This window comes from Chelonia mydas, chromosome 1, assembly GCF_015237465.2.
Source record: "Chelonia mydas isolate rCheMyd1 chromosome 1, rCheMyd1.pri.v2, whole genome shotgun sequence".
Taxonomy (NCBI): Eukaryota; Metazoa; Chordata; order Testudines; family Cheloniidae; genus Chelonia; species Chelonia mydas.
Window position 1 is genome coordinate 210,828,941 of NC_057849.1, and position 27,212 is coordinate 210,856,152.

The 27,212-nt window shown below is 47.1% G+C and overlaps 1 protein-coding gene across 5 annotated transcripts in view; it reads right to left on the reverse strand.

Annotated features, from left to right (window-relative positions):
* Positions 1-27,212, reverse strand: part of LOC102935053 (antigen WC1.1) — a 256,921-nt gene that overhangs the window by 35,219 nt on the left and 194,490 nt on the right. For 2 of the 5 annotated variants that reach the window (XM_043551536.1, XM_043551494.1), the window contains exons 4-5: positions 11,566-11,880; positions 1,559-1,873 (exon numbers count right to left, since the gene is read on the reverse strand). In XM_043551536.1, coding sequence (XP_043407471.1) covers positions 1,559-1,873; positions 11,566-11,880 — 630 coding nt within the window. Of the gene's footprint in view, positions 1-1,558; positions 1,874-11,565; positions 11,881-20,640; positions 20,956-27,212 lie in introns of all 5 variants that reach the window. The other 3 variants (XM_037912353.2, XM_037912346.2, XM_037912358.2) reach the window with 3 other exon arrangements.

Genomic DNA, 27,212 nt, shown 5'->3' on the forward strand with positions numbered 1-27,212 from the left:
AGGACAAACAGCTTATCCAGATAAAGGAGAATGATTTGACTCCATTCTTCTTTCCCTGCATTTCTACTTTCCTCCTACTTTCTACTCTTTCATTGGTCTTCCACTCTCCCCCTCCCTTGGTACCCTCCTCTTTCATACTTCCTTCCTTCCTGATGTGTCCATTAATCTCACTCCTCGGGGCAGGGAGTAGTCCCATATAATTTCTACAAGGAGTTCTCATCTCTATTGCTCTGTGCTCTGAAGAGAGATGAAGAACAGTGTGGGGTGGGGGAAGAGAAAACAAGACCTTCAGGGCAGGGAGAGCAGTCAGAGGGAGGGACTTGAAGAGACAGAGATATATATCCCATACACAGGAAGAAGAGAAGAGGGAGAACAGAATAGGGAGGCACAAATGAGGACACCTAGGGGAAAGAGTAGAGCTGCTCAAAATTTTTATGATGGAACAGATTTCCATCTGAAAAAGCTGGTTTTGACAAAATCAAAACGTTCTGCAGAAATAGACTAATTTTGTCAAACTTCAGATGAAAAGTTATCAAAAAGATTTGATAAGATCAAAATATTTCATTTCAGCCTTAGAACATTTAACTTAAACTTTTTATTTTATGTATAATACAGAATAGTTGAGCAGATAAAGTCCAAACAAATATGTTTCCATAAGATTGAAATTAAATTTCAGCATTCTCATTACACAGAAATTCTGAAATTCTATATTGTTGTTCCAAATCAGAATTATTTATTATTTATTATTATTACTACTACTACTACTTTTGTAATTTCCCTTGCAACAGGAGTTCCAGGTTTTGACATGCTCAAGGAAGGAGAGCAGGGAGGGGAAGTATAGTACCAGGTGGGCATCTGTTGAAGAAGGTAAAGATGGGGATTCCAATGCGAGGGAGAATAAAAGGGGAAGGGAGAGAAGGGGGACACTATTAAGGGGGTAGAGGGAAGTCCTACTTTCTTATATTCTTCCTCCAGTTCCCATCAATGGAGCTTAATGGGAAATGGGGGAAATCTGATCCTGCAGCTATAAATGTGTGGGGGTAGGGAGAGGGCCATTAGCTGCCCCTTCACCCCAAGATCATGTGGTTGCCTTTCATCCTGTCCCTGCTCTCTGTTTCTAGGAATCAGTCACAGTGCCCTGTAGAGCAGGCAGCAGTGGACCTGGCTAAGTGAACTGCACCACAAAGATGTTCAGCCCTGCAGAGCAGAGAAGTTGCCAGACAGATCAGGGTCTTCTCCTTGTGAGGACCCCCAGGTCCATGGTTCAGACTCCTGCAGCTGGACTAAACACCCCTCTGCCACCATTAAAAGGAAAATGAAAGACATGATACTGAAACTATGAAAACTGGGATAATGAAAACCCTTCAGAGATAGGAATTCTCATTTGATAGGAATCCCCCAAGGTTTTTATACTATCCAGTAAGATGGATAATAATTACAGAACTTACTCTAGTTTTTATTCATTTCTCATTAGGGTCACAGGCCCATGACGCCTCTGGGTTCAAGCCTTTTTCTCTCAAAGGATTTGCTTTTAGGACTGAATTGGCCAATTCCTTACCTGAACAGGTCACTCCAGCATCCTCTACATGCCTGCAGTTATGCTCACCCCAACTGTTGTGTTCACATTCCCAGACAGCAGACTCGGTACCACGACAGTCAGTGTTATCCAGCCATATCTGTCCAGATCCTTCTCCAAAATGAGCATTATGATGGGCACTGAGAGCAACTCCACATCCCAACTGCTTACAGACGACCCCAGCAGCTGCCATGTCCCAGTTATCATCACACACCGTCCCCCACTGATCCTGGTGTTTAACCTCCACTCTCCCGGCACAGGGGCTGCTTCCATTCACCAGCCTCAGCTCATCAGCACCTATGAGAGACAGAACAGAATTAGAAAGAGCACTGAGCTCCACCCCCATTGCTATTACCAGCAGAGTCAGTGCCCAGCAGCAGAGGATCTGCACTGAGAGCAATGACTGGACAGTCTCAAAGTAGCCCAATCACACAACATCATCATGAGTCTCGCAAACCTATGTGCTTTTTTTTTTTTAAAGCTGCTATGTTCCCAGGAAAATCTGGGGCCCTCTCATGGCTTTTGCTTTTATGAAAAAATGGCCACTATCTCCTATTTTCCTCTGCAGGACAGAAGCTACCAGCTGATCTCAGCCAAAATGCCTTTGCATGTAGACACAAGACTGTTCCCAGTGGGATGGAAGCCCGGCTGCCCACAGTGAGGATGGGAATCCCCTTATCCAGCAGATGTGATCCAGGCAGGAGACGGCTATGGCACGCTGTATGTGGCTAATAGGAAATGCAAGAGATGGTAAGAGGAGGGGGAGTGGTTTGGACAGACACAAAACCAAAGAATTTAGGGACTGTAATAAGGATTGGCTGCCTCCTGAGTGCCCCCTCATGGCCAGAGGTCAGTCTGCTGTACCTTGCCTCTGTTCCCCTCTTCAGATCCCTTTAATAACTCACTCAGTCCAAAGGTAATTAAAACATTTGCCTCCTAGGGTCCTTACATACTAGCCCTCTGGGCCTAAACCCCAGTTCAGTCTCTCTCACTACTTAGGCAGGGAGTTTCCAGCCCTTTTCCCCAAAGTTGGGAAAGTGTCAGCTCCCTCTATCCCCCCTCCCCAACTCAAGCAGAAGTTTGGCCTTGCAGGCCCCAAGCCTCATTCACCTTATGATCTGCTTAATGTACTCTATTGGCAATCTCCCAAAACAAGAAGGAATCCATCTATGACTTAGACTCTGCACACAGATCAGTTGCAGTCAGGTTGGAAGGCAAGAGTGGTAGAAAGATGGCAATCCCCAATTTACCCAAATACCTTCACAAATCCTTTTCTCTTGACCGCACAGTTGTATTCTCAAACAAGCGGCAAGTCTAAGGCTTCAGGCCTTTCATTTAACCATTATATTAACAAAATAACAGCAGGAACTGGATTAAGAGATTCCTTGAAACAGGGTGGCTTGCCCTTTAAGGGCTGGAGGCCTGGGGCCAGCCAATCCTGATTAGTGAGGGAGCCACCCATGCTGCCTTAACAGCCTTAATGGGGCCTGATGGAAGACAGATGATTCCCCAGTAAAGTGCAGCAGGAAGCTGGAGATAGTGGGGGGAAACTCAAGAAGCTATGGCAGAGACTGAGGAAAGAATCCTGCAGGGAAGACCCTGATATCAGGGGAGTTACCTGGGTAGGAGGATTGGGAGTAGCCTGCTAAGGCAGGAGAAGTCAGAACCAGGCTGAATTCCAACCAAGTCAAGCCTGGGAGTAACTGTTGAATTTGGACCTACTGCTTGGAAGGAGGTGCCTTTAGATGGTTATGCTATTCCATATAAAACATAGTATATGAACTGTGCAAATTCAGACAGAGAATGCAAATGGCTGTCAAATCCATCCACCCCTATGTAAATATATTGAGGGAATTAGCGAAGTCTTGTCATTTTTGACACATTTGAATCAGATGTAATTAGAGATTAACTCCCTGGGAAGTGTGCTCGCAAAACATTACAGGGAAAATTCTAGCAACAGTTGAGTTTAAACATAGAAAATAGTAGTGGCAATGGCAGGACTGTCTCAGTCAGCGCCTGCAGAATCTAGAATTCTTTCTCTTGTGTCTGCAGATCAGAGCATTTACACAGTGCAGGCTCATAGTTAACAGTTGTTTTAATAAAATAAATCTTCAGCATATGCACAAAATGCACTGTACACGATAATGGCATTTGTTAGTATCGTGGCCAGTCTATGCATTCACAAGATAAATGTGGGAAAAGGAGTGCTAAATATACAGACAGTAAAAACACATAGTGGGACACCGTGCTAAAGTTCGCAGAAAGGAATAAAATAAAGAAACTCTTAAGTAAAAGAGTCCCCAGATTGATGTGGGAAAGTGTGAGCTCTCTTATAGCATTGCCTCAGAGGCAGAGGAGCTTATTTTATGAGCTCAGATGTAGGAGGGTGTGACAGAATGTACCCGTGTCCGCACCCTACACACTGTTGTAATAATCTCTGTACAAAGTATGTCTTGTATGGTATCATCTGAAAATTCATAATTTGTTGGCCAATATTTCCTGGTAAAATGGGTGTGTCAACATTGCAAGTGAAGTTATAAGATTCCACTGCATGGTGATCTTAATACATGTTCCAAACTGAGGTTGGCAAACATCTGTTTCAAACAAAGGAATATGTGCTTTGCTTAATTTGCATTTAAGCAGTAAACAGAGTCATCAAGCAGGAAGGGTGGACAAAGAAACCTCAAACAGGTGAGGAAAAATAGCAGGAAAGATCCTTTCCTGGAGACTTTCTGTTTCCTGAATCTCAGCTGGAAATAGAAAAGGAGGACTTGTGGCACCTTAGAGACTGACAAATTTATTAGAGCATAAGCTTTCGGGAGCTACAGCTCACTTCATCGGATGCATTCAATGGAAAATACAGTGGGGAGATTTATATACACAGAGAACATGAAACAATGGGTGTTACCATACACACTGTAACGAGAGTGATCAGGTAAGGTGAGCTATTACCAGCAGGAGAGCTGGGGGGGAAAAACCTTTTGTAGTGATAATCAAGGTGGGCCATTTCCAGCAGTTGACAAGAACGTCTGAGGAACAGTGGGGGGCGGGGGGTGGATAAACATGGGGAAATAGTTTTACTTTGTGTAATGACCCATTCACTCCCAGTCTTTATTCAAGCCTAAGTTAATTGTATCCAGTTTGCAAATTAATTCCAATTCAGCAGTCTCTCGTTGGAGTCTGTTTTTGAAGTTTTTTGTTGAAGAATTGCCACTTTTAGGTCTGTAATCGAGTGACCAAAGAGATTAAAGTTCTCCAACTGGTTTTTGAATGATATAATTCTTGACGTCTGATTTGTGTCCATTTATTCTTTTACGTAGAGACTGGAAATGTTTTCCAAGAGGGGGACTGATACTATAAAAATGAGGGACAAGCACTCCATGCCCCCCCTCCTCCTGTCTTACTCTCTCTGCCCACTGATTCACTGCACCAGAAGGAACAAAGGAAGCAGCCATTTAAACAGAAGAAAGGGTCCTGGCCTAAGAAGTTTGGCCAGTAAGACTGTTAGAGCCTTTGATGAGAAAAACTTGGCTTTGAATTTAACATAGTTTGTTAAGTTAGGCAGTAGTTGTGTTTTGTCTTTATTTGTCTTGTAACCATTTCTGACTGTTCTGCCTCATTACTTGTATTCACTTAAAATCTATCTCTTTGTAGTTAATTAACTTGTTTTATTATGTGAATGGAAGTTTGTTTTGGAAACAAGATTCGTGCGTATCATTTCTATTAATAAAATTGACTTTATATCAGTTTGTATTGTTCAGGAGAGGGCTGGGCAGTACCGGATATACCTTCAGTCTAGGATCTTCCCCCAGAAATGTATGTTGGAGTCACCCGGCAATATACCCAATGCTGGTGAGAGCCAAGGTGTGTCTGACTGGCAGCAGCCCACACACAGACATATAGGGTTGCCAACTTTCTAATCACACAAACCTGAACACCCTTTCCCCACCCCCTGCCCTGCCTTTTCCCCGAGGCAACGCCCCTGCCCCGCTCCTTCTCTGAGGCCATACCACCACTCACTCCATCCCCTCTCCCTCTGTCTCTTGCTGTCCCCCATCCTCACTCACTGTCACTGGGCTGGGGTAGGGGGTTGGGGTGCGGGAGGGGCTGAGGCTCTGGTTGAGGATGCGGGCTCTGGGGTGAGGCTGGGGATGAGGGGTTTGTGGTGCAGAAGGCGGTGAGGGGTGCGGGCTCCGGCCAGGCGGTGCTTACCTCGAGCGGCTCCCGGAAGCAACCAACATGTCTGACTCCTAGGCTCAGGGTTTGGCCAGGCAACTCTGTGCGCTGCCCTTGCCTGCAGGCAGCAACCCCGCAGCTCCCCACAGGAAGGAGACAGAATGGGCATCAGAAATGATAATGAAGAGATCAGACTTTGAGAAGACCAAATTTAAGAAAACTTAATAAACCTGTGGTTAGAGAGCGTCACTCTGTACTTACAAAAGATAAATATTCTCCATGCCATGAACCACTGAAAAGTTTTTGTTAAACTTCATGCTGGGAAGGCGTCTGGCAGTTGTGGAAGTTGTGTAATGACCTGACTCCAGGAATCCACCATTTTAATTCACTGTGTTTGTTACGGAGTCTTTAAAATTCATTTTGGACCTTACAGTGCTCCTGAGGCCTATAAAAAGGATTCAGTACTGTAGTAGGAAGAAGGTCTGAAACACAAGCCCTTGTATCAGAAGCCTGGTATGAGGCCTGAGGCCAGGGCTAAATTAGTGGTCAAAGCTTTGCTGATATAAAGCAAAGTTAAATTGTGAGCAAGAGGCAAGCCCTGCTCACAGAATCTGTGAAGAACAGGGCTGATATTACAAAAACGCATATTTCTAAAAGTATGATTGTATCTCGATTCAAACTGCCAGGCTTCTGAGACATGTTCCCTCTGGTCCTAGCTGACACCTCAGAAGTGAACCCCTAATTCCAAGGCAAAAGAAGAGAACACAGAGCTGAAAGGAAATTCATTCTGTCACTAATTCTGAAGCGACGTCTCAAGTTCCAGGTACAGAAGAAGATACTCATTTTTGGGCTACTGCTAAAAGTGGAAGAGTTGTGAAAAGGTATGTTAGAGTTAATGACACTGTGTAAAAAGGAGGTGGGCCCCGCAGCTCACTTGTGTTGGAGCTGCTGAGGGAGACAGACGCTTCTCCCCCACTGCGCTGCCGGAGCAGGATGCCAAAGAGGACCTCTGCCACCCTGAAGACTTGCCTGAGTTTCCAGAGCTGCCAGTCACTCCAGAGACTGAGGAGCTGCTGGGACTACCACTGGCCATATATCCCGGTGAGATGAAGGACAGGATCCAGGGACAGCCCAAGGGGAGGGGAGGAAGAAGCCCAGGGACAACTGACTGTAGTCTGGCTGTGTTGCTGCCTGAAGCCAGGTCAGCATGTTGTGTCTGGATCCCTGCTGACCCAGTGGCGGATTGATCCTCCACTGTAAGGGCCCTGGACTGGGACCCGGTGGAGTAGGGTGGATCCAGGTCTCCCTACCCCGCTTCTACCAACCCCACCCCTGGGGTGGCAGCCTCCCCACCTTAGGCTAGGAGGCCTGCATTTATCTGCCATCTGTCAGAGCCCCTTTGACTATTTGGTGTCCCACCCTGCTTGAGGGCCTGGGTTCCTAGACCCTTTTCTGATCTGCCCCAACCAAAAGGCAGAGCCCCTAAGACTGTTGGGTGCTCTGCCCTACCTTAGGGCCTGGGCTCCTAGACCCTTTGCTGTCCTTCCCCGAACAAAGGCCAGAGCCCTATAGGCTTTTTGCAGCAAAGTTAAAGCTACAAAGCGTCAGTGTAGATGCTTCCCTTCGTTATGTCACCATAACTGGCCTATCCCAGTATCCCATATGCCGGCCCTGACCACTCTTCTCACAGTTTTGAAGTCTGCTGCCCTGAATCTCGCTACGCGGGCATGCACCCCTCCCTTTTTAAAGCTCTGGGAAGCTTTGACATTCCTCAGCGTGGAAAGTTCATAGCGCTGCTGAGGATGCTGCTCCTGGCAGTTGAGGAGGCTGTGGGAGAACTCAGAAGGAACCATTAATGTGGAATCCTGCTCTCCCTGGCACTAGAAACACAGCGGCAGCAGAGAAGACAGGCACAGTGCCCTGCTGTTGCGGGGAGGAAGGGGGAAAGACAGCTGTGCTTTGCAGAGCCCGGGGACTGATGTGTGGCAGGGTGTCCCTCTCCCTCTACCTCAGAATTGGTTGCTCAAGCTGCTGCCTGAACTTAAAGAGACAGTATGCTGACACACTCTCCCCCAACACACACACTTCCCCAACACACACTCTGTCTCTCTCACATATACAATCCCCCTCACACAATCTCTCACAAACTTCCACACACAGACTCTGTCTCTGTCTCCTGTCAAACACTCTCCCCTATTCCCCTGACACACTTCAGTTGAAAAGTGATTGGAAGTCTAGTAGGATGCCCATGGAACAATGGGATTGAGAAACCTGCATCATGTGATGCTGTACCTGCCCCATGAGGCATTGCAAACCCTTCCCAAAGCACCCTGCAGCCAGTTGCACAGTGGGATAGCTACCCACAGTGCACTGCTCTGTGTCTCTGCAAGAGCTGGTAGTGTGGATTCACTCTGCCAACACAAGGAGCATAGTTTAGATGTAACCCTTCTGCCAGGTGGAGCCAGCAGCAACAAGGGCTGGGTTCCGTATCTAGGCGTTCCTTTTCAACAATACAACACAAAACCAGCTCGAGCCCCGACCCAGTTACCTGGGTCAATTACACACCACCCCCTGGGCACCTCTAAGAGGCAATACTTCCCCTCTTGCCAGCACAGAGTCTGAGTGTAGCAAAAACATTTTAATGAAAGGAGGGAATTAACTCAGCATTAATTTGGGAAAACACTGCAACTAGGGTTCATAAACAAAAAACATACGCAAAAGACCCACCCCCAAGGAAGTTGGGCAGTGTCCTTTTCCCCTCAAGATCTTAAGTCCAGCAACCCAAAAGTCCCTTTAACGTGCCCGTCCCTTCTGTGTACCCCACTCACAGTTGCTGTCCTTGGCCAGTGCAGCCTCAGGGTTCAGAGGTTCATCCTCAGAGTTCACCTCCCACCCTGTGTCAAAGGCAGGGGTGGGGGTAAGGAGGCACCTTACACGCTACACTGCTTGGGCACTCGCTCATTGCCTCAATGGCCAATTGCCATGCCCCTGTGGAGCTCTGCTCTGGCACTCTCCACCAGCCTCTCTGCCACCCGCACTGCTAGCCGCTTGCCACACCTCTCTGCCACCTGCCCTGCTAGCCGCTTGCCACACCTCTTGCCACACCAGCTTCCCAAGATGTCTTCATCCCCCTCCCCCCGCAACCTTAACACAGCTCACAGTGATTTCAGCTGTTAGTGGGGGAGCCTCACTGCTGGTGCACACTGGGCAGTCTCTTGCAATAGAGACACTGTCCGAAAGTAGGTCTAATACTTAGACCTAGGTATTTAGAAATACTATGGTACAGTTTGATTCATTAAAGGTTTTCTTCTGTACTACTCTATACTGTCTTTTACATGTAGTGCCACTCCCCCACCATCATGATTTACTCTGTCATTTGGGTATGTTTTGTACCCTGGGATTACCGTGTCCCATGATTATCATTGTTCCACCGAGTTTCTGTGATGCCTGTTACATCAATATCCCCATTTAACACCAGGCTCTCAAGTTTACCCATCTCAGTATTCAGACTTCAAGCATTCATATACAAGCACTTATAAAATGTGTCACTTTTTTGCTGTCGGTCATTATGTGATGCAATCGACTGGGACTCTTTTTCATTTGACTGTTTCTCTTCTGTTCCTACCTGTACTTTATCACCTTCTATCTATGGTCATCGGTTTTCCCAGATTACTGAGTGGGGACTTGAGAAGGTTCTGTTCTGTATTGTTAAGAGGAACCCATAGATGTTGGTGCTGACTCGACCTGGCAGAAGGGTTACATATGAATAACATTTTAAACTCAATCCTAATATACAAAATGGGCAATTCCGGTGAAAGTTTAATTTCTCTGCCTAAAGAAAAACTCTGGTGCAACCTTAACTATCATGCTACTGCCATTTCAAATTAATAGGCAGCAGATTTAAAACAAACAAAAGGAAGTATTTCTTCACTCAGTCCACAGTCAACCCGTGAAACTTGTTGAGAAGGCCAAAAGTATCACTGGGTTTAACAAAAGAATTAGCTATATTCAAGGAGGACAGGTCCATCAAAGGCTATTAGCGAAAATGGTCAGAGATGCAATTCCATGCTCCGGGGTTCCTTAAACCTCCAACTGCCAGAAGCTGGGATTGAACAACAGGTGATGGATCACTGGAAATTGCTCTGTGCTGTTCATTCCCTCTGAAACATCTGGCTCTGTCCACTGTCAGAGGCAGGATACTGGGCTACATAGACCGTTGATCTGACCCAGTATGGCTGTTCTTATGTTCTAATGGTGTTTATGTAAGAGATGGAGCTAATAGAGTTTACACTGGGGAGAGGAAAGAATGACATTGCCTGAGATAAAAAGAGTAGTGGGAGAATAATCCCGTCTTTCCTCACTCAGGCCCTGCTGAAGGGAGTTTGAGTCTCATATAGTTAAGCTGCTGTTAGGGGAGAGATGGTTGAAAATTTTCTAATGAAAAAAATACGACTCACGATTGCTGTTTTGAATGAAGTGAATTTGAAAGAAATTTCCTTTCTGTGACAAAAATTTCAGATACAAAAATGTTGCTGTCCTTTTTTAATTTTTATTTACAAATATTGTTGGGTTTTATTTAATATTTCAATCTTTTTTGGTCTCCCTGTTCCTTCTGTTTGTTGACTGAATTTTGTCCCATGTTGCCAGGTAGCGTTCCATGATTGGTAAAAATTCCTGTACATACCAGGAAAGTGTGGGATCGGCTAAGCTGACCTGCATGTCACAGCAGGGTGAACTGTTGCTCTATCTGTGATGAAGATTGGGGCTAGACCAACACACAGTACATGCCTGGCCATCTGTTTCTGGGATTCCCAGCAAAGCAAAATCCCTCTCTTCCCACAATCTTTGGGCAGAAGGAAAAAAAATTGGGCTGGTGATTGTCTCACTGACCATTGCAAGCTGCAACTGCTTGCCTGGACTTTACATTACGTAGTGGTACTGGGCAGGCCTTATTCACTGGGGAGCAGAGCATCTGATAGCAAGTTCCTTGCAGGGCTGATGGGCCAGACCCCAACATCCTCTCCTCATCTTCCTCTCCCTACTCCCCTTTCTTCTCTCCCACCCTTCCTCCTTCCTCCCACCCTTTCACAGCCATGGGGGCTATGTTGGTAATATTTGTTTTGTAGGTTTTGTTGTTCTTATTCTATAAACATATACACACATTGAGCAAGCTCTGCAGCTGTGGGCTTCAGCCTACTAGCACACAACCCGTGGTGGGCAATGGGCTGGAAGGGGAAGGGGGAGAGGCATTTTGGTCAGGAACACCAGGGCAAACACCTACTTTTCCAGAGAGTGAAATGGGATTGTAATGGCCCCACAGCATGGATGAGATCTCTGCGTATAGGTTGCTTCTGCAACACCAACCTCAACCTGATGAAGGGCTGAGTCAGCCCTGCTGAGACTGAGGGAATCTGTGAATCACAAACCCCAAGTTTACAGCACAGAGCCATTCTCTCCGGTTCACTCTAGCATAGAGCTAGGATCCACCTCACCACCCCCTCACTGCACCCGGAAGTGTCTCTGATCTGGGGAACTTAAACAAAGAGAGCAACACTCCGATACCCCTACTTACCTTGAGGACTGTAGTCAATGGGAGTACTCATGAAGATCCTAATCTGGGCAGCACACTGCACTGTAACTAACATATACATGTCTTTATTAAACTTACCTGAGCAAATAACCCTGGCCATTCCTCTTGCGAAGCAGGCTGGGTTGGGCCAGACCCGTACCTGGTGTAAATCAGCATAGCCTCACTGATCTGACAGGATGTTCCCCAATCCCTAATTCTTTTCTTTCCCACTGCAGCTGCTCACCTGAACACACCACGCTGGCTTCACTCCCAGGGGGACACTCAGTTGTACCCAGCGCAGTAACAGGACAGTCTCTCAGGCGGGATTCGTTCCTCTCACAGCCAAACGTGCCGTTCCAGACAGGCCCGTCCCCTGTGCCAAAGAGCTGCCCTGCTGGCATCGACAGGGCGAATCCACAGTCAAGCTGCTGGCAGAGGGCGTGGGCAGCCTGTAAATCCCACTGGGAGTCACAGAGGATTCCCCAGGTGCCTCCATGGAGAAGCTCCACTCTCCCCGAACACGCTGTGCTGCCGTTTGCCAGCCTGTACCCGCCATACCCTGAGAAGAAGGAGAAGGGAGATCAGAGGGACATTTCTCTTACACAATTGTATCCAAGTTGTGATGAAGGAGCCCTAGTGACATCAGATAATTAATTAATAATTATTTCCTAGTTTACTGGGCACTTTGTTTAATCAGGATGTTCAGACATGATGATCAGGCTCTTACAGTGCAGGTGCTATTGCTCATGTCTACCTTGTGTGAGGGGTCACACAGCACCCACCAAACTCTGCACCAGCATGTGCTGCTCTCGGGTCAATGTCATTGCTGGGATGGATTACCAGGGGGCAGGGGCAATCTCCTCTCTGGTGGTTCCAAAGGAGACTTCAGGGGCTGGCATTCAAGAAGCGGGTCTTTACATGTCGTGGTTGTTGTGTCCTAGGTTATTAGGAGCTCACTGAATCAGAACAGTAGCATTGAGGGATCTGATTGGGAAAAAACTATAGAGTAGTGATATTAAAACCAAGACTTAACTTTAGCCAGAGCTGCCTGGAGCTCTGCACTGGTAAATATTTTCAAACCTGAAGGAAGTGTGCTGCAGGGTAGAAGCTCCGAGCCGCAGCGCGCTCTGTGGGACTGAAGCCCCAAGACCCCACCCCACCCTGGAGCCTCAAATGGAGAGAAATTGGGGGATCTGGGAAATACTATATGATAATTTAAGCCCTGATTGTAGCATAATGACAGCTCTGAAATAGTTACATTTGAGACCAGTTTCTCTTTAAAGCTGAACTGTTCCATAGTTGATTGGATTGCCTTGAAAATTGGCATGTCACCTAGGAGCACAGGGTTGTAGTAGTGATCCAAACTTGGGGCCATTTTCCCAGGGGACTCCTGAGCTAGAGCTCCCAGAAAAAAAACACATCCAGTTGCCTTAAAGTTGACAGATGCTGGCAATTTATTTTTGCTCACAGATAGAGATCAAACCAGTGCTCTGAGCATTGTACCAGGGTCTCAGACACTCAAGGATTACCCCCAACAGAGAATATGGCACCCACCAGCCCTTTGGAGGAAATCAAATTAAAATGTTATTTCAAAAAGAGATTGCTTCTCCAGTTAGGTGCTTGTGAAGGCTTGTGCGCCTACATGCACACCTGATGGACTACAATGAGCATGTGCAGTGAGAGAAGCTAGCTACCTGGAAAAGTGCCACTCAGGTATGAGATGTGGGTGGTTTTGAGGGTAAATTGTGGTCCTTACAGCTAGGTACCCCCACCCCTGTCACTGTGAGTGCAACTCCAGCCCAGAAAAGAAAAGTGGTGTTAAAAAAGGAGGTTAATTGCTCCAATATGCCTGTCTCCAAGGGCGATTTTGTTTTGGGGGAATTATAATCTGAGTGCAGCAGAAAACTCAGAAGGTGCTGAAACTGCTTTTGGAAAGAAAACAACTTCCATATGTGAATGCTCAGGGGAGGGATGATCGGGGGTGCTAGAGTAGGTGGTAACAGGAGAAGACGGGTTTCGGTTTGCAGCCAGGGAAGTGTTTGTTATGGAGAGGAAGACAAATGGGAATGGCTGGTAGTGGAGAGAAGTGTCCGGTGGGCTCAGCCAAGGGGGAGAGAGTGAGGACTGAGAGAGGAGGAGGGGAGAAGACAGGAGGGGTTGGAGACTGAAAGGGGTAGCTGAGGAAATTGGAGGGTTGAGAGGGGGCACATAAACCATGAATTCTCCCCTTCCATGTGTGTGCTGCAATCTAGGGGAACCCTACCCCTTTGCAGGCCCTGGAATCAACTATACAACAGCCATTATCCCCATGGCATTGTAACAAAATGTGTAGGATGGGGAGGAGCACTGAGGAATCACATAGCAACCTTGCGGCCTAGTGGAAAAACCACTGGACTGGGACTATCCCCAGCTCTGCCACTGGCCTGCCGGCTGACCTTGGGCAAGTCTGAGGTTCTGAGCCCCATAAGGGGGTCAGAGGCAGACCAGCGGAAAGCCTCTGGGCAAAGATCAAAGTAGGAAAAACAGGGGTGATGTCAAGGTAGGGGTCTACTATAGATCACCCAATCAGGGTGGCATTATTAGAACATATAATAGAAATATTCAAAACACAAGACCTGAGAGTAACAGGGGACTTTATCTACCCAGACATCTGCTGGAAAAGTAATATGGCAAAATATCCAATAATTTCTTGGAATGTGTTGGGGATAACTTTTTGTTCCAGAAAGTGGAAGAAGTAACCAAGGGGACCATGAAAAAATAGCTTTTATGATTCTGAGGAGAGAAAGGAGTGAGAGCAGCAGAATAAAGACAATGGACTTCAAAAAAAAAAAAGCAGACTTTAACAAACACGGGAACTGGTTGGTAAGGTGCCAAGGGAAGAAAATCTTAGGGAAAAAAAGGAGATCAGGAGACCTGGCAGTTCCTCGAGGAGACACTATTAAAGACACAACTGCAAACTATGCTGATGCGAAAGGAAGACAGACTCGTAAGAGACTAATATGTGTCCATCGGGAGCTCTTTAACAATCCAAAAATCAAAAAGGAATCCTACAGAAAGTGGAAATGTGAACCGCTTGCTAAGGATGAGCACAAAACCTCAACACCAGCATGTAGGGACTAAATCAGTGAGGCTAAGGCACAAAATGAGTTACACTCAGAAAGGGACATAAAAGGGAATAAGAAGAAGTTTTATAAATACTTTAGGGAGCAAGAGAAAGACAAAGGAAAGTGCAGGTCCTCTGCTTAGTGCAAAGAAGAGCTAATAAGGGATGATATCAAGAAGGCTGAGGTGTGTAATACCTATTTTGCTTTAGTCTTCACTAAATAGGTTAATGGTGAGCAGATACTCAACACAATTAATAGTAATAACATGGGGGAAGGAACACAAGCCAAAACTAGGGAAGAACATGTTAAAGAATATTTAGATAAGTTAGATGTATTTGAGTCCCAGGTCCTGATAAAAAGAAAAGGAGTACTTGTGGTACCTTAGAGACTAACAAATATATTAGAGCATAAGCTTTCGTGAGCTACAGCTCACTCTGAAACCAGGTCCTGATGAAATTCATCTGAGTTGTGATGCTCTCTCAGAGCATCCAGTACCAGAAGCCTCTGTGTTACCCCTCTGCCTCAGCTAGAGTGAGCTTTGCTGGAGCTTAAACTGTGTGTCGGCTCTCTGCCCCACCAATCTGTCTGCCTCACCAGCAAACTCCTTGAAATTCTGCCTGTCTACACCGTCTTGCCTTGAAGGTAATGTTCAATGAACCCAGAGGTCCCAAGTTCCCCTGAGATGTCTCCCTGTAGTTTCCAATGCCTCTCACTCATCACTCACAGAAATTATTAACTCCACTGTCTCCAAAGAGACAGTACACGCACACACACTAACCTGTTCGCCCAGCAGAGGACACACTCTTTACCTTAACAAACAGCACTGAGCTGAGTAAGAATACATTTATTAATAAAGAACATAGATCATACTAAGCAGTGATAACAGAAGCAGAAAATGCTTACAAACAAAACAAAATATTGCACACTTTCTAGTGTCTAAGGCTTAACTTTAGCAAGCTACAATCTTTGCTTCAACAGCTTTCTCTCTTACATCAAGCTACCAGCATTTCCATATCGTCTAGCAGGAGGATCCAACATTCACAGAATCCTCTTTGCCCCTTAAATGATAGATAACTAAGGCATTTTCTGTTCTTGTTTTTATAGTCCAGTAAATTTTTTAAACATGCTTGTCTAAAGTGCATCCCCAGATAAACTTCTTCTCCCCTGCTTTTTGACGCTACCTGTTGACTTCCCATCCCGCTGGTGAATGATATGTAATGTAACTTCCACTCTCTCTGGCATCATCATGCCCAGTTTACATTGGAGACACAGGCAAAATGACATGCTTTTGCCCAGGAAAAACTTGTTTATCAAGTCTGTTCCCAAAACATATTTTAGGAACATATTTCCATCACACATACATAACTCTTTACTCACAATCTGTATATTCCTTGCACAACGATTTCCATAACCAACATGTCACCAGTGTTTATATGATATCTTATTCCATACACTGTTATAGTACAATAATACTGTAGACAAACAGTTGTTTCCCTGAGCTCAAACACTGAGCCTACCCCATGAGACCACACCACACTTGCAAATTCAGCAACCACTTCATACCCTTTTACAGCCCCGTAACTGATCCACACAAGATATCACCTAAACCTACTTTCCCCCACCCATCATTAAATCCACAGACAGCTCTCATGTCCCAGCTCACTACTGACAATACCCATTGCAAGATGAATCCAGTGCCCTGCTCCTGACACAGCCTACACAAATGATGCCGACTGGAACCTCAAGGTCCATATGCACATCTTCCCTTTGATAACACGCATGGGGGCGTTCAGGCTCAGATCTCCTCGTATCACATTCACAGCTCTCTGATGCCCCTCAAACTAATCCCCAGATCTCCTCATATTACAACCACAGCTCTCCCAAGCTGCTCCAGCGTATTCTTCCACCATTCAGTACAGCTACATCCAATGCAGTGACTGTAGATGGAGAGCAGATAAGCCCCATGGTTATTGCCAGCTCCAGGGGGATCATTTCCCTTGGTGAAGAGCTGCTTGGGGCTTCCATTGATGTAAGTGAAACAGTAGCTCTAAGAGTTGTGAACTACCTCAGTCAATCCAACAGTGCTCAATATGCGACTTTCTGATGACAATTAAAAAACAAGCACTGGTGACTATCTCCCTGCCTCAAGCTGTAGCGCTGTTCTGAGATTGTGGGTAGAATTGGGGATTCAGAGCAGATTTTTAGTAGAATTAAATGGTAAAAACTTCATTAATGCAGAGTTAAGGTTGCCTGCGGATAGCCTGGGACATTCCAGAACATGGAGTTCAGCAAGGGACAGCCCCTCAAGTACAGGACACAATCCCACAAGGTGCTGAGAGGATCCTGTGAGGGGCTGAGTGCCCTCAGCTGCCACTGCTGGATCAGGACCTAAGTGAGTCAAACACACCATTGAAGGGAAAAAGGAGGGAAGAGCAGATGAAGGTTTTGTTATCACTAGAAGCTCACACCAAGAAATGTGTAGGAATGAGCACCATGGGGCTGAGGTCTCTTTCTCTCCCCACCAACAGTCTTATACTACCTGACTGGTTTTTGAGGGGCCTGGCCAGTTTTTCTATGGCCTTGCCAGTTGCTGGTCCAAAGGTGTTATTGGCTGGGGGTGGGGGAGGGGTTGGTGTTGCATAAACACACCTGGGCATGAAGTGATCTCGGAACTCTAGTTGCACATGTCACGGCTGGGAGCATTCAGCGGCCTCCCAGCTGGCACCCTCATCTTGCTCTGCATGTGTGCTGTGTGCCAGGGCAGACACCAGTGAAAGTGAGAGCAATGCCCTACTCCCAGCCCCGAATCCCACCAAGCCTCCCATAAATTTTCAAGACCTGGGCCCCTCCCCATGGTTGCCCCCAGCCCTGGAACCCTCCCTCTCCCCCCCCTCCCAGCCCTGGGACCTGGCCAGCTCACAGGCCAGCCCCACTCCCCTGGGCCCTGGGCCTGCCCATGGACTGCTAGTTTTACTGTGCCTTGGAGGTGGCAACTGCGCCTTACACAGAAGTACGTCCCCTCTCTAATCCTGGCTTCCTCTCTCCAGGACTTCACCTTTCAGGACAAATATCCCCCTGTTTTCCATTTTTACCTGCACATCCCAATACCATACCTGGCAGTAAGACCATGGCCAGACAGCAAGGGCTCCTCATGGATACAGTGACAGGCTATCCAGATGGCTGCCATGGACTGGGATTTCGGCCACTGGTGTGTTTCACAGTCAGGCTAGTGGGCAGTGCAGATCCTTTCCAGGCTCTGCCGTTAGCGGTGATGTTGGGAAAGGCACTTGACTAAGTGGCCCCGCTCTTCTTTTAGCTCATCCATTTAGATTTGTGTCCTGACAAGACCCTGGCCCTGACAAGAAGGTGACCTTTGTTACCTATATAAGAAGATCCCAGGAATGTCACTCTGTGAGTCACTCTGACACCTAGGATGTGTGCTGAGTCAGCGTGAAATGCTGGGACAAGCTACAAGCCTGGCTGAGAGCTCCTCTGGTCCAGAATATCACCAGGCTCAGTCATCACTAGAATTCACAGTCACTTGCCATCCAACTTTTAAGTTATAAGCCATTTTCAACTCTCCGAGTTTCCCTTATTCCCAAATGGCGCCATCTCCTGTCGCTGTCACTGGGGCTGAAGCCAGCGAGATGCCACCATCTCCCTGCAGTCTGTCAGCATGTGGGAGTGAGGCCACCCTGAGTAAAGTTGGCTGCTGCCTCCCACTGTTTTCAATGTAACTGAAGCCCACAGGGAACATGACTGTTCCTGTATGGCTCAGGGGGCTGGAGAGGATGCAGGGAGTGTGAGTGGTCCCAGAGACCCTGTGAAAGGAGGGTGGGGAGAGAGTGAGGAGAGCAGGACACTGAGGGCAAGAGGCAGATCTAAGGGTTTCAGGGGAATGGGGTGTTGGAGGATGTGAGGGCAGAAGAGAGGCTGAGAGGGGCAGGAGGATGTGGCTGAAGGGGAATGTGGGGGCATAAAGGAGGCAGAGGGGGCTGCAGAGGACAGCAATAGGGGTGAGAGATGAAGGGGATCAGATGGCAGCTCTCGAGCCTGGGGTTGGTGGTGAGAAACGGGGTTCCCTCCAAGCAGCCGGGGGAAGGCAGTGTGGCAGTGTTTCCAGTTGTTGCAAGCTGATCACAAGTCACAGGATTTCAGTTCCTACAGGAGGAGCTGGTGTGAAGATGCGAGAAGCTCCTCTGATACTCCAGTTTTCAGGGCTGGGCCAACCTGTGTGTGAGACCTTTTGGACTGAGGACACAGACCTGCCCTGTCCCTTAGCCCTGCCTTCATTTATGTCCCTAGAGCAGAGAGAGGGTCCTGGGGCAGCAAGAGGCAGGGCAGGGTGAAGTTGTGAAAGTTGTGGTGTAGCGGAGTCCCAGACAGAGAAGTCCCAGGGATGCAGGAGGCAAGAGGTGGGTTGCTATGGTGCAGATAGTAAGAGGGAATGAAGGGCAGTTCCCCCATCTCAGGGGTGAGGAGAGGGCAAGTGCAGACTCCAGCTGAGCAGCCAGGGAGAGAGGTGCTTTTTGTGTCCATTACAAGGTTGACGTTTCAACCTAAATTGGCAGGGGAATAGAGGGCGGTGAAAAACTCCATTGACAAACTTTGTTGAAACATGCTTTAGCAATAAATACAGTATTGGTACAATGGTATACTTAGATTGGTGAAATGCACCTTGGTAATAAGTAAGTTTCATGGTCAAGTAATTTACCAAACAACTGGGAGGGAGGTGAGTATATGAGCTAGGTGATATGAGCCAAAGCTGTCCCACGTGCGGACATTTCAGATTGACAATGTACATGTTTTGCATTCATATTCTTTCTGTTTTTTTGCTTAATATTTGCTTCCAGCAGTCACTGTTTCTTCACATGACTTTACAAATTACACCCATGTGAAACTTTACGAATTACACCCATGCAATAGCACGGGCTTTCAGCTAGTCTCTAATAATTGGATCCCTATTAATGGGTGGCACAAAGCCAACCCCCACTGCAGGGCAATAAGGTAAAAGTGGCCACAACCACTCCAATTCTTCCAGTTAAGTTTTAAAATAACAACACCTGGCCCTACATAGCACTATGCTTTCAAGTGCCTGAAAGCACTTTACACTAATGAAGTTAAGCCACACAACCACTCACTGAGGTAGGTAATTAATTGTTGTCTCCATTTCACAGATGGGCAAACTCAAGCATGGAGCATTAATTAATACAGCAGCAGAGCTGGAAAGAAAACCCAGGTCTTGAGATTTCTGGTTCTGTGCTCTGACCACTAGACCCTGCCCTCTCCCTTTACAGATGTATCTGAGTAGGGAAGAGTCTTCTTAGCAGTGGAGAACATGCAGCCATTACCTCCATCACCACCTGAAATAAGATTTAATGGCTGCCAATTAAACAACATCAAGTCCTTCTGCTACCTAAGTAGTATACTTACTGACGACACCAGCATTGATAAAGAACTTTCAGCATGTTAAAATCAGCTGCCAAGTATCCACAAAATGCCAGGTTTACAGAGCTGTTGTGCTCCCTTGTTTTCTATACTCATTAGAGACCTGCCCCTTTATCGTTGCCAAATCCAAAAACTTAACTGCCTGCAACAGCGCCACCTATACAGCATAATGGGATTCAAATGGTCTGACAAAATCTGCTGGACTCAATGACCTGGGAGGGTACGGCCCATGACAGGCAAGCTTGACACTCTGCTACAAGGGAACCAGAATGCGTAATAAAATATCGTCGCACCACCTTGCCCAACAGTAGGAGGGAACGTAGACACCAACTTGCCGTGGCACGTTTCCTGAACCCTACTTGTGGAAACAGACTTCAAGTCACAGTCATACTCGAATATGAGTGACAGTCATTATTATTAGTGGAAGATAAGGGGGATCAGAGCTCTGCTAGGACCCTATCCTTGTAGCTGGAGAAAAAAATTAATAGAACTGTCCCCATTTATTGACGACACTAAAAATGGAGTTAGGAATGTGAGAGAGATAATGGGGTTTCCCTCCATTCTTGGATCCCTTCTTGGTTCCCTATGGGTAGGGGGAGAGTGGAGCCACCCTTTCTAACAGACAGGAATCCTTTGGAGCAACATGGAAACATGTAAAGTCTTCTGGGATGTGGGTTCACAGGTGGAATACATGGATGTGAAAGAAAAGAGACTGAGGGGCCCAGCTATAGGGCCCATGTTAGTGGTTCATCAATATGAGTTCTTACCTGAGCAGAATATGCCAATATCATTAGCGTGAGAGCATGTGTGGTTGGGACGGGACATCCTGGGACATTTCTGAAGGAGAGACTCATTCCCCACACACTGGAACTCTTCCTTCCAGATCAGATCATGTCCTTCTCTGAAGTGAGCTGTTCCCAAGGTGGCTACAGCCTGTCCACACTGTAATTCATTGCAGATAACAGAGGCCGCGTTGAAATCCAAGTGTGAATCACAGACTGTCTCCCATGTATTTCCATGTTTGACTTCAACACGTCCTGAGCAGGCAGTGTCCCCTCCAACCAGTTGGACCTCAATGCGACCTAGAGAGTCAATACATCCATCAGAGATTGTTGGTTACGCTGTTATCTGTCCGCTCAACAGCAACAACATTGTTAAATAAGCAACAGTCCTTTACCCCGTATACCAGGTCCTGTGTTCCAGTGATGAGAGAGAGTTTGAATAAAAGGGCAAAGTGTAACACTGCTGGGGCATGGGGGTAGCCAACAACATAATTCTCAGGTGTGAACAGGTTGACACAAAGCAGAGTGTGTGACTGTGTCTGCATGTGGGACTGGATATAACTGATGAATGTTTGCATGGTCTTAGAGTAACAGCCGTGTTAGTCTGTATTCGTAAAAAGAAAAGGAGTACTTGTGGCACCTTAGAGACTAACCAGTTTATTTGAGCATGAGCTTTCGTGAGCTACAGCTCACTTCATCGGATGCATAGCATATCGTGGAAACTGCAGAAGACATTATATACACACAGAGACCATGAAACAAAACTTCCTCCCACCCCACTCCCCCGCTGGCAACAGCTTATCTAAAGTGATCATCAAGTAGAGCCATTTCCAGCACAAATCCAGGTTTTCTCACCCTTTCCCCCCCCCCCCCCCACACACACATACAAACTCACTCTCCTGCTGGCAACAGCCCATCCCCCTTTGAAACCCCTCTTTATAATGCGCATGATAATCAAGGTGGGTCACCTCCAGCACTAATCCAGGTTTTCTCACCCCCCTCCACACCCCCCCCCTCCAAAAACCACACACACAAACTCATTCTCCTGCTGGCAACAGCTCATCTTACAATGTGCACAGCAATAATCCAAGTTTAACCAGAACGTCTTGGGGGGGGGGGGGTTGCAGGAAAAAAACAAGGGGAGACAGGCTACCTTGCATAATGACTTAGCCACTCCCAGTCTCTATTCAAGCCCAAATTAATAGTATCCAATTTGCAAATGAATTCCAATTCAGCAGTTTCTCGCTGGAGTCTGGATTTGAAGTTTTTTTGCTTTAAGATAGCGACCCTCATGTCTGTGATTGCGTGACCAGAGAGATTGAAGTGTTCTCCGACTGGTTTATGAATGTTATGATTCTTGACATCTGATTTGTGTCCATTTATTCTTTTACGTAGAGACTGTCCAGTTTGACCAATGTACATGGCAGAGGGGCATTGCTGGCACATGATGGCATATATCACATTGGTGGATGTGCAGGTGAACGAGCCTCTGATAGTGTGGCTGATGTTGTTAGGCCCTGTGATGGTGTCCCCTGAATAGATATGTGGGCACAGTTGGCAACGGGCTTTGTTGCAAGGATAGGTTCCTGGGCTAGTGGTTCTGTTGTGTGGTATGTGGTTGTTGGTGAGTATTCGCTTCAGGTTGGGGGGCTGTCTGTAGGCAAGGACTGGCCTTTCTCCCAAGATTTGTGAGAGTGTTGGGTCATCCTTCAGGATAGGTTGTAGATCCTTAATAATGCGTTGGAGGGGTTTTAGTTGGGGGCTGAAGGTGACGGCTAGTGGCGTTCTGTTATTTTCTTTGTTAGGCCTGTCCTGTAGTAGGTGACTTCTGGGAACTCTTCTGGCTCTATCAATCTGTTTCTTCACTTCCGCAGGTGGGTATTGTAGTTGTAAGAATGCTTGATAGAGATCTTGTAGGTGTTTGTCTCTGTCTGAGGGGTTGGAGCAAATGCGGTTGTATCGCAGAGCTTGGCTGTAGACGATGGATCGTGTGGTGTGGTCAGGGTGAAAGCTGGAGGCATGTAGGTAGGAATAGCGGTCAGTAGGTTTCCGGCATAGGGTGGTGTTGATGTGACCATCGTTTATTAGCACTGTAGTGTCCAGGAAGTGGATCTCTTGTGTGGACTGGACCAGGCTGAGGTTGATGGTGGGATGGAAATTGTTGAAATCATGGTGGAATTCCTCAAGGGCTTCTTTTCCATGGGTCCAGATGATGACCTACAAGACCTACAAGATCTCTATCAAGCATTCTTACAACTACAATACCCACCTGCGGAAGTGAAGAAACAGATTGATAGAGCCAGAAGAGTTCCCAGAAGTCACCTACTACAGGACAGGCCTAACAAAGAAAATAACAGAACGCCACTAGCCGTCACCTTCAGCCCCCAACTAAAACCCCTCCAACGCATTATTAAGGATCTACAACCTATCCTGAAGGATGACCCAACACTCTCACAAATCTTGGGAGAAAGGCCAGTCCTTGCCTACAGACAGCCCCCCAACCTGAAGCGAATACTCACCAACAACCACATACCACACAACAGAACCACTAGCCCAGGAACCTATCCTTGCAACAAAGCCCGTTGCCAACTGTGCCCACATATCTATTCAGGGGACACCATCACAGGGCCTAACAACATCAGCCACACTATCAGAGGCTCGTTCACCTGCACATCCACCAATGTGATATATGCCATCGTGTGCCAGCAATGCCCCTCTGCCATGTACATTGGTCAAACTGGACAGTCTCTACGTAAAAGAATAAATGGACACAAATCAGATGTCAAGAATCATAACATTCATAAACCAGTCGGAGAACACTTCAATCTCTCTGGTCACGCAATCACAGACATGAGGGTCGCTATCTTAAAGCAAAAAAACTTCAAATCCAGACTCCAGCGAGAAACTGCTGAATTGGAATTCATTTGCAAATTGGATATTATGAATTTGGGCTTGAATAGAGACTGGGAGTGGCTAAGTCATTATGCAAGGTAGCCTGTCTCCCCTTGTTTTTTTCCTGCAAACCCCCCCCCAAGACGTTCTGGTTAAACTTGGATTATTGCTGTGCACATTGTAAGATGAGCTGTTGCCAGCAGGAGAATGAGTTTGTGTGTGTGGTTTTTGGAGGGGGGGGTGTGGGGGGGGGGTGAGAAAACCTGGATTAGTGCTGGAGGTGACCCACCTTGATTATCATGCGCATTATAAAGAGGGGTTTCAAAGGGGGATGGGCTGTTGCCAGCAGGAGAGTGAGTTTGTATGTGTGTGGGGGGGGGGGGGGGGGGAAAGGGTGAGAAAACCTGGATTTGTGCTGGAAATGGCTCTACTTGATGATCACTTTAGATAAGCTGTTGCCAGCGGGGGAGTGGGGTGGGAGGAAGTTTTGTTTCATGGTCTCTGTGTGTATATAATGTCTTCTGCAGTTTCCACGATATGCTATGCATCCGATGAATTGAGCTGTAGCTCACGAAAGCTCATGCTCAAATAAACTGGTTAGTCTCTAAGGTGCCACAAGTACTCCTTTTCTTTTTGCATGGTCTTAGTACATCCTCCGCTGGAATATTGTATTTCTGTCCCTTCATTATAGGAAGGATATTGAAAAACTGGAGAAAGTTCAAAGAAAGAAAACTATTCAATGATGAGGCCTGGAGGCTTGGACATGAGACTGGGGAATAAAGGAGAATAAGGGGCAAGGGACAGCAAGGGCAAGTGCCTCCACAGGGGTGAGATTCAGGAGGGGAGGCGCTTATTCATATCATCTGAAAATACTAATATAACGGCTAAGAGTTTAGAAAGAAAAAGCAACAGGAAGAGAGAAGGAATAAAGAGAGAAGGAATAATTCCCCAGCAGTGGAAGGAGTAGAGAGTGGGATAGGCACAACGGGAAGTGACTGAGTCACTGTGATTAAAGTTAGTCTAGAACAAACCAGACACAATACTAGTTGTCACCTCTGATGACATTTGCCCCAACCCTGGCCCTCCCTTTATCCCCACTGTGATGTTCTGGGGGTACAATCCAAACCAGTGAGAGGTTGTGTCACCACTTTCCCTGCAACCCTGGGTGCCTTAAAATGCTTTACTGCTGTAGCTCCCAACCTGGGAGTCTCATAGCCAGACCACAACCTGACTCCCCGAGTTTTTGTGCACTTGACAGCCCTGGTTCAGCAGTTCTCACCCTAGAAGCCTGTGTACAACCCCACCGCCCCACTCTGGCTTCCACCAGAATTGGTTACAACCAACAAAGTGACTCCAACATGCTCTCAGGCCCAAATTTCCACAAAGCTGTCTGCCCTGAAATGTCCAACCCTCCCCTGGAACATTCAAAGATATATAAAGGTTCACTGCTCCTGTAAGGAGACAACAGCTTAACACTTAAACTGTTAGTCACTTCAAGTGAAACACAGCACTGAGGCTGTCTATAGTAAAAATAAAACAAATTTATTAACACTACAACATAACTTAAGTGATGCCAAGTAAAAGGAATAAAGTTAGAAAGGGTTGCAAACAAATAAAAGGGAAAACACACATCTAAAAGTCTAAAACTTAATCTAGCAAGGTACAGGCTTTGTTCAAGATGGTTTCTCGAACTTATGGTCAGTTCCCAGAGACATGGTGATCAGGTTTGTATAATTTTTGGTGTTGATGAATGTCCATAGGACAGACTGGGGCAACTGCCCTGGGCCCCGCACTATGGGGGGCCCTGCGCTTCAGGGGGCCGCGGGGTCCAGGGTGGCCGAGGGGGTTATCCAGGGGCCTGGTGCTGGCAGCAGCGAGCGACCCGGCACCAGCCCACCCTGCCCCACTGGCTCCTGGCGTCGCTCAGGGGATGGGGCAGAAGCCAGAAAGAGGTGGGGCGGGGGTTTGGGGGAAGGGGTTGAATGGGACCGGGGCGGGAGTGGAGCGGGGCAGGCTGGGGCTGGCTTACTTGCTGCTTCTGGTGTCAGGCCCCACTTACCCCTCAGGCTGCCCTGGACCCCACATCCCCATGAAGTGTGGTGCTCCCCAAAGTGTGGGGCCTGGGGCAGTTGCCCCGATCCATCCTATGGACAGGACTGCTTTGGGTCCAGGGTGGCCTAGAGGATTAGCAGGGGGCCTGGCACTAGCAACAGCGAGCGACCTGGACCCAGCCTGCCCCTGCTCCTCCCCCTCTCTGTCCCCATTCCATTCCATCCCTTCCCGCAGGCTCCCGCCCCGCCTTTTTCCAGCATCTGCCCCCTTCCCATAGTGACACCGGGAGCTGGCGGGGTGGAGCAGAGCAGGGTGGTCTGGGGCCGGGTTGCTCACTGCTGCCGGCGCCAGGCTCCCCACTAACCCCTCAGGCCACCCTGCACCCTGCATCCCCCTGAAGCACAGGGCCCCCCAAAGCGCGGTAAACCCAAACATTGGTGGGGCCAGGCCCACATTCCTAAATATTGATGGAGCATGGGCACCATGGGCCCATATAACTCGCCACCTAAGCCCAGAGACTTCAACCCCGCCCCCTTGGTTGAAGGACCCATCTTTCTCAGCTTGCAAGGGCTCTGGCCTCTTGTGTCTCTCTAGTGATGGGTGACAAAGATGGCTTCTGCCCTTGTTTATATCTTCCAAGGTTCAATGACCTTGTTTCCAGAGGCAGGATGACCTCATACTGTTCTTTCCTTCCTGTGGATTTTCAATCCCCCTGCTGATTTCCATGTAAATGGGGCTTCCATTGTTTTGATCACACCTTGCTTAATTTAATTGGGGACAGGTAGATTGCTGCCTTCCCTCCTGTCTGGAAGAGAGCTGTTTCTCCATTTGTTTGGACAAACACTTTAAACCATAATATCAATGAGGATCCATAATTGCTTAAATAGTGTTAATACAGACATTAAATGATTATAATAATAATGATAATAATAATATAGGCTTTAATAAAAGATCTCACTCAATACACTTTCATAATACAGTAATATTGTATAAAATCAGTTGATTTAATTGCTTATCTCTTGAGGTTCAGCTCCCCTGTCTTTATAGCCCAGTAAACCATTGCAATGTATTCTTTGAAAAGTAAAACCCAGACCAAGCTTCTCTCTCCTGCTGAGTGTATACACCATGCTGTCTCCTCTCCCATTTGTTGTCTTGATAGCTTGGTTTATCTAACATGTAACTAGACCGTCCTTATCTCTGCCTGAGGACTGGCTGGTCAGAGAAGCAAACACATTCCTTTGTCTAGGGCAGACCTGTTTACCAATTCCCTGCAACATGCCTAGTTTAAATACATGTTAGTCACAATTCCAGCCTATGCCCATATCTCCTTATAACCACTTAGTGTATGCACAGTGCAAGAATATTAATAATCAGTGAGTTATTAGTTTTCCAATATTTTACATACCACCTATCAGATTAGGACATCAGTGAATTGGGGTTCATTGAACTGGCCAGGCCAGCTGAAACTCATGATCTGATACCAGTGAGCCCCTTGCCCTCTGGCATTGGGATGCTGTGAATGTCACACCCACCCACCCTGTCCACCTCCATACCCAATCTCACCACTGCCTCCATCCTTCTCGTGTCACCATTCCTAGCTACAGCTAGGCCAG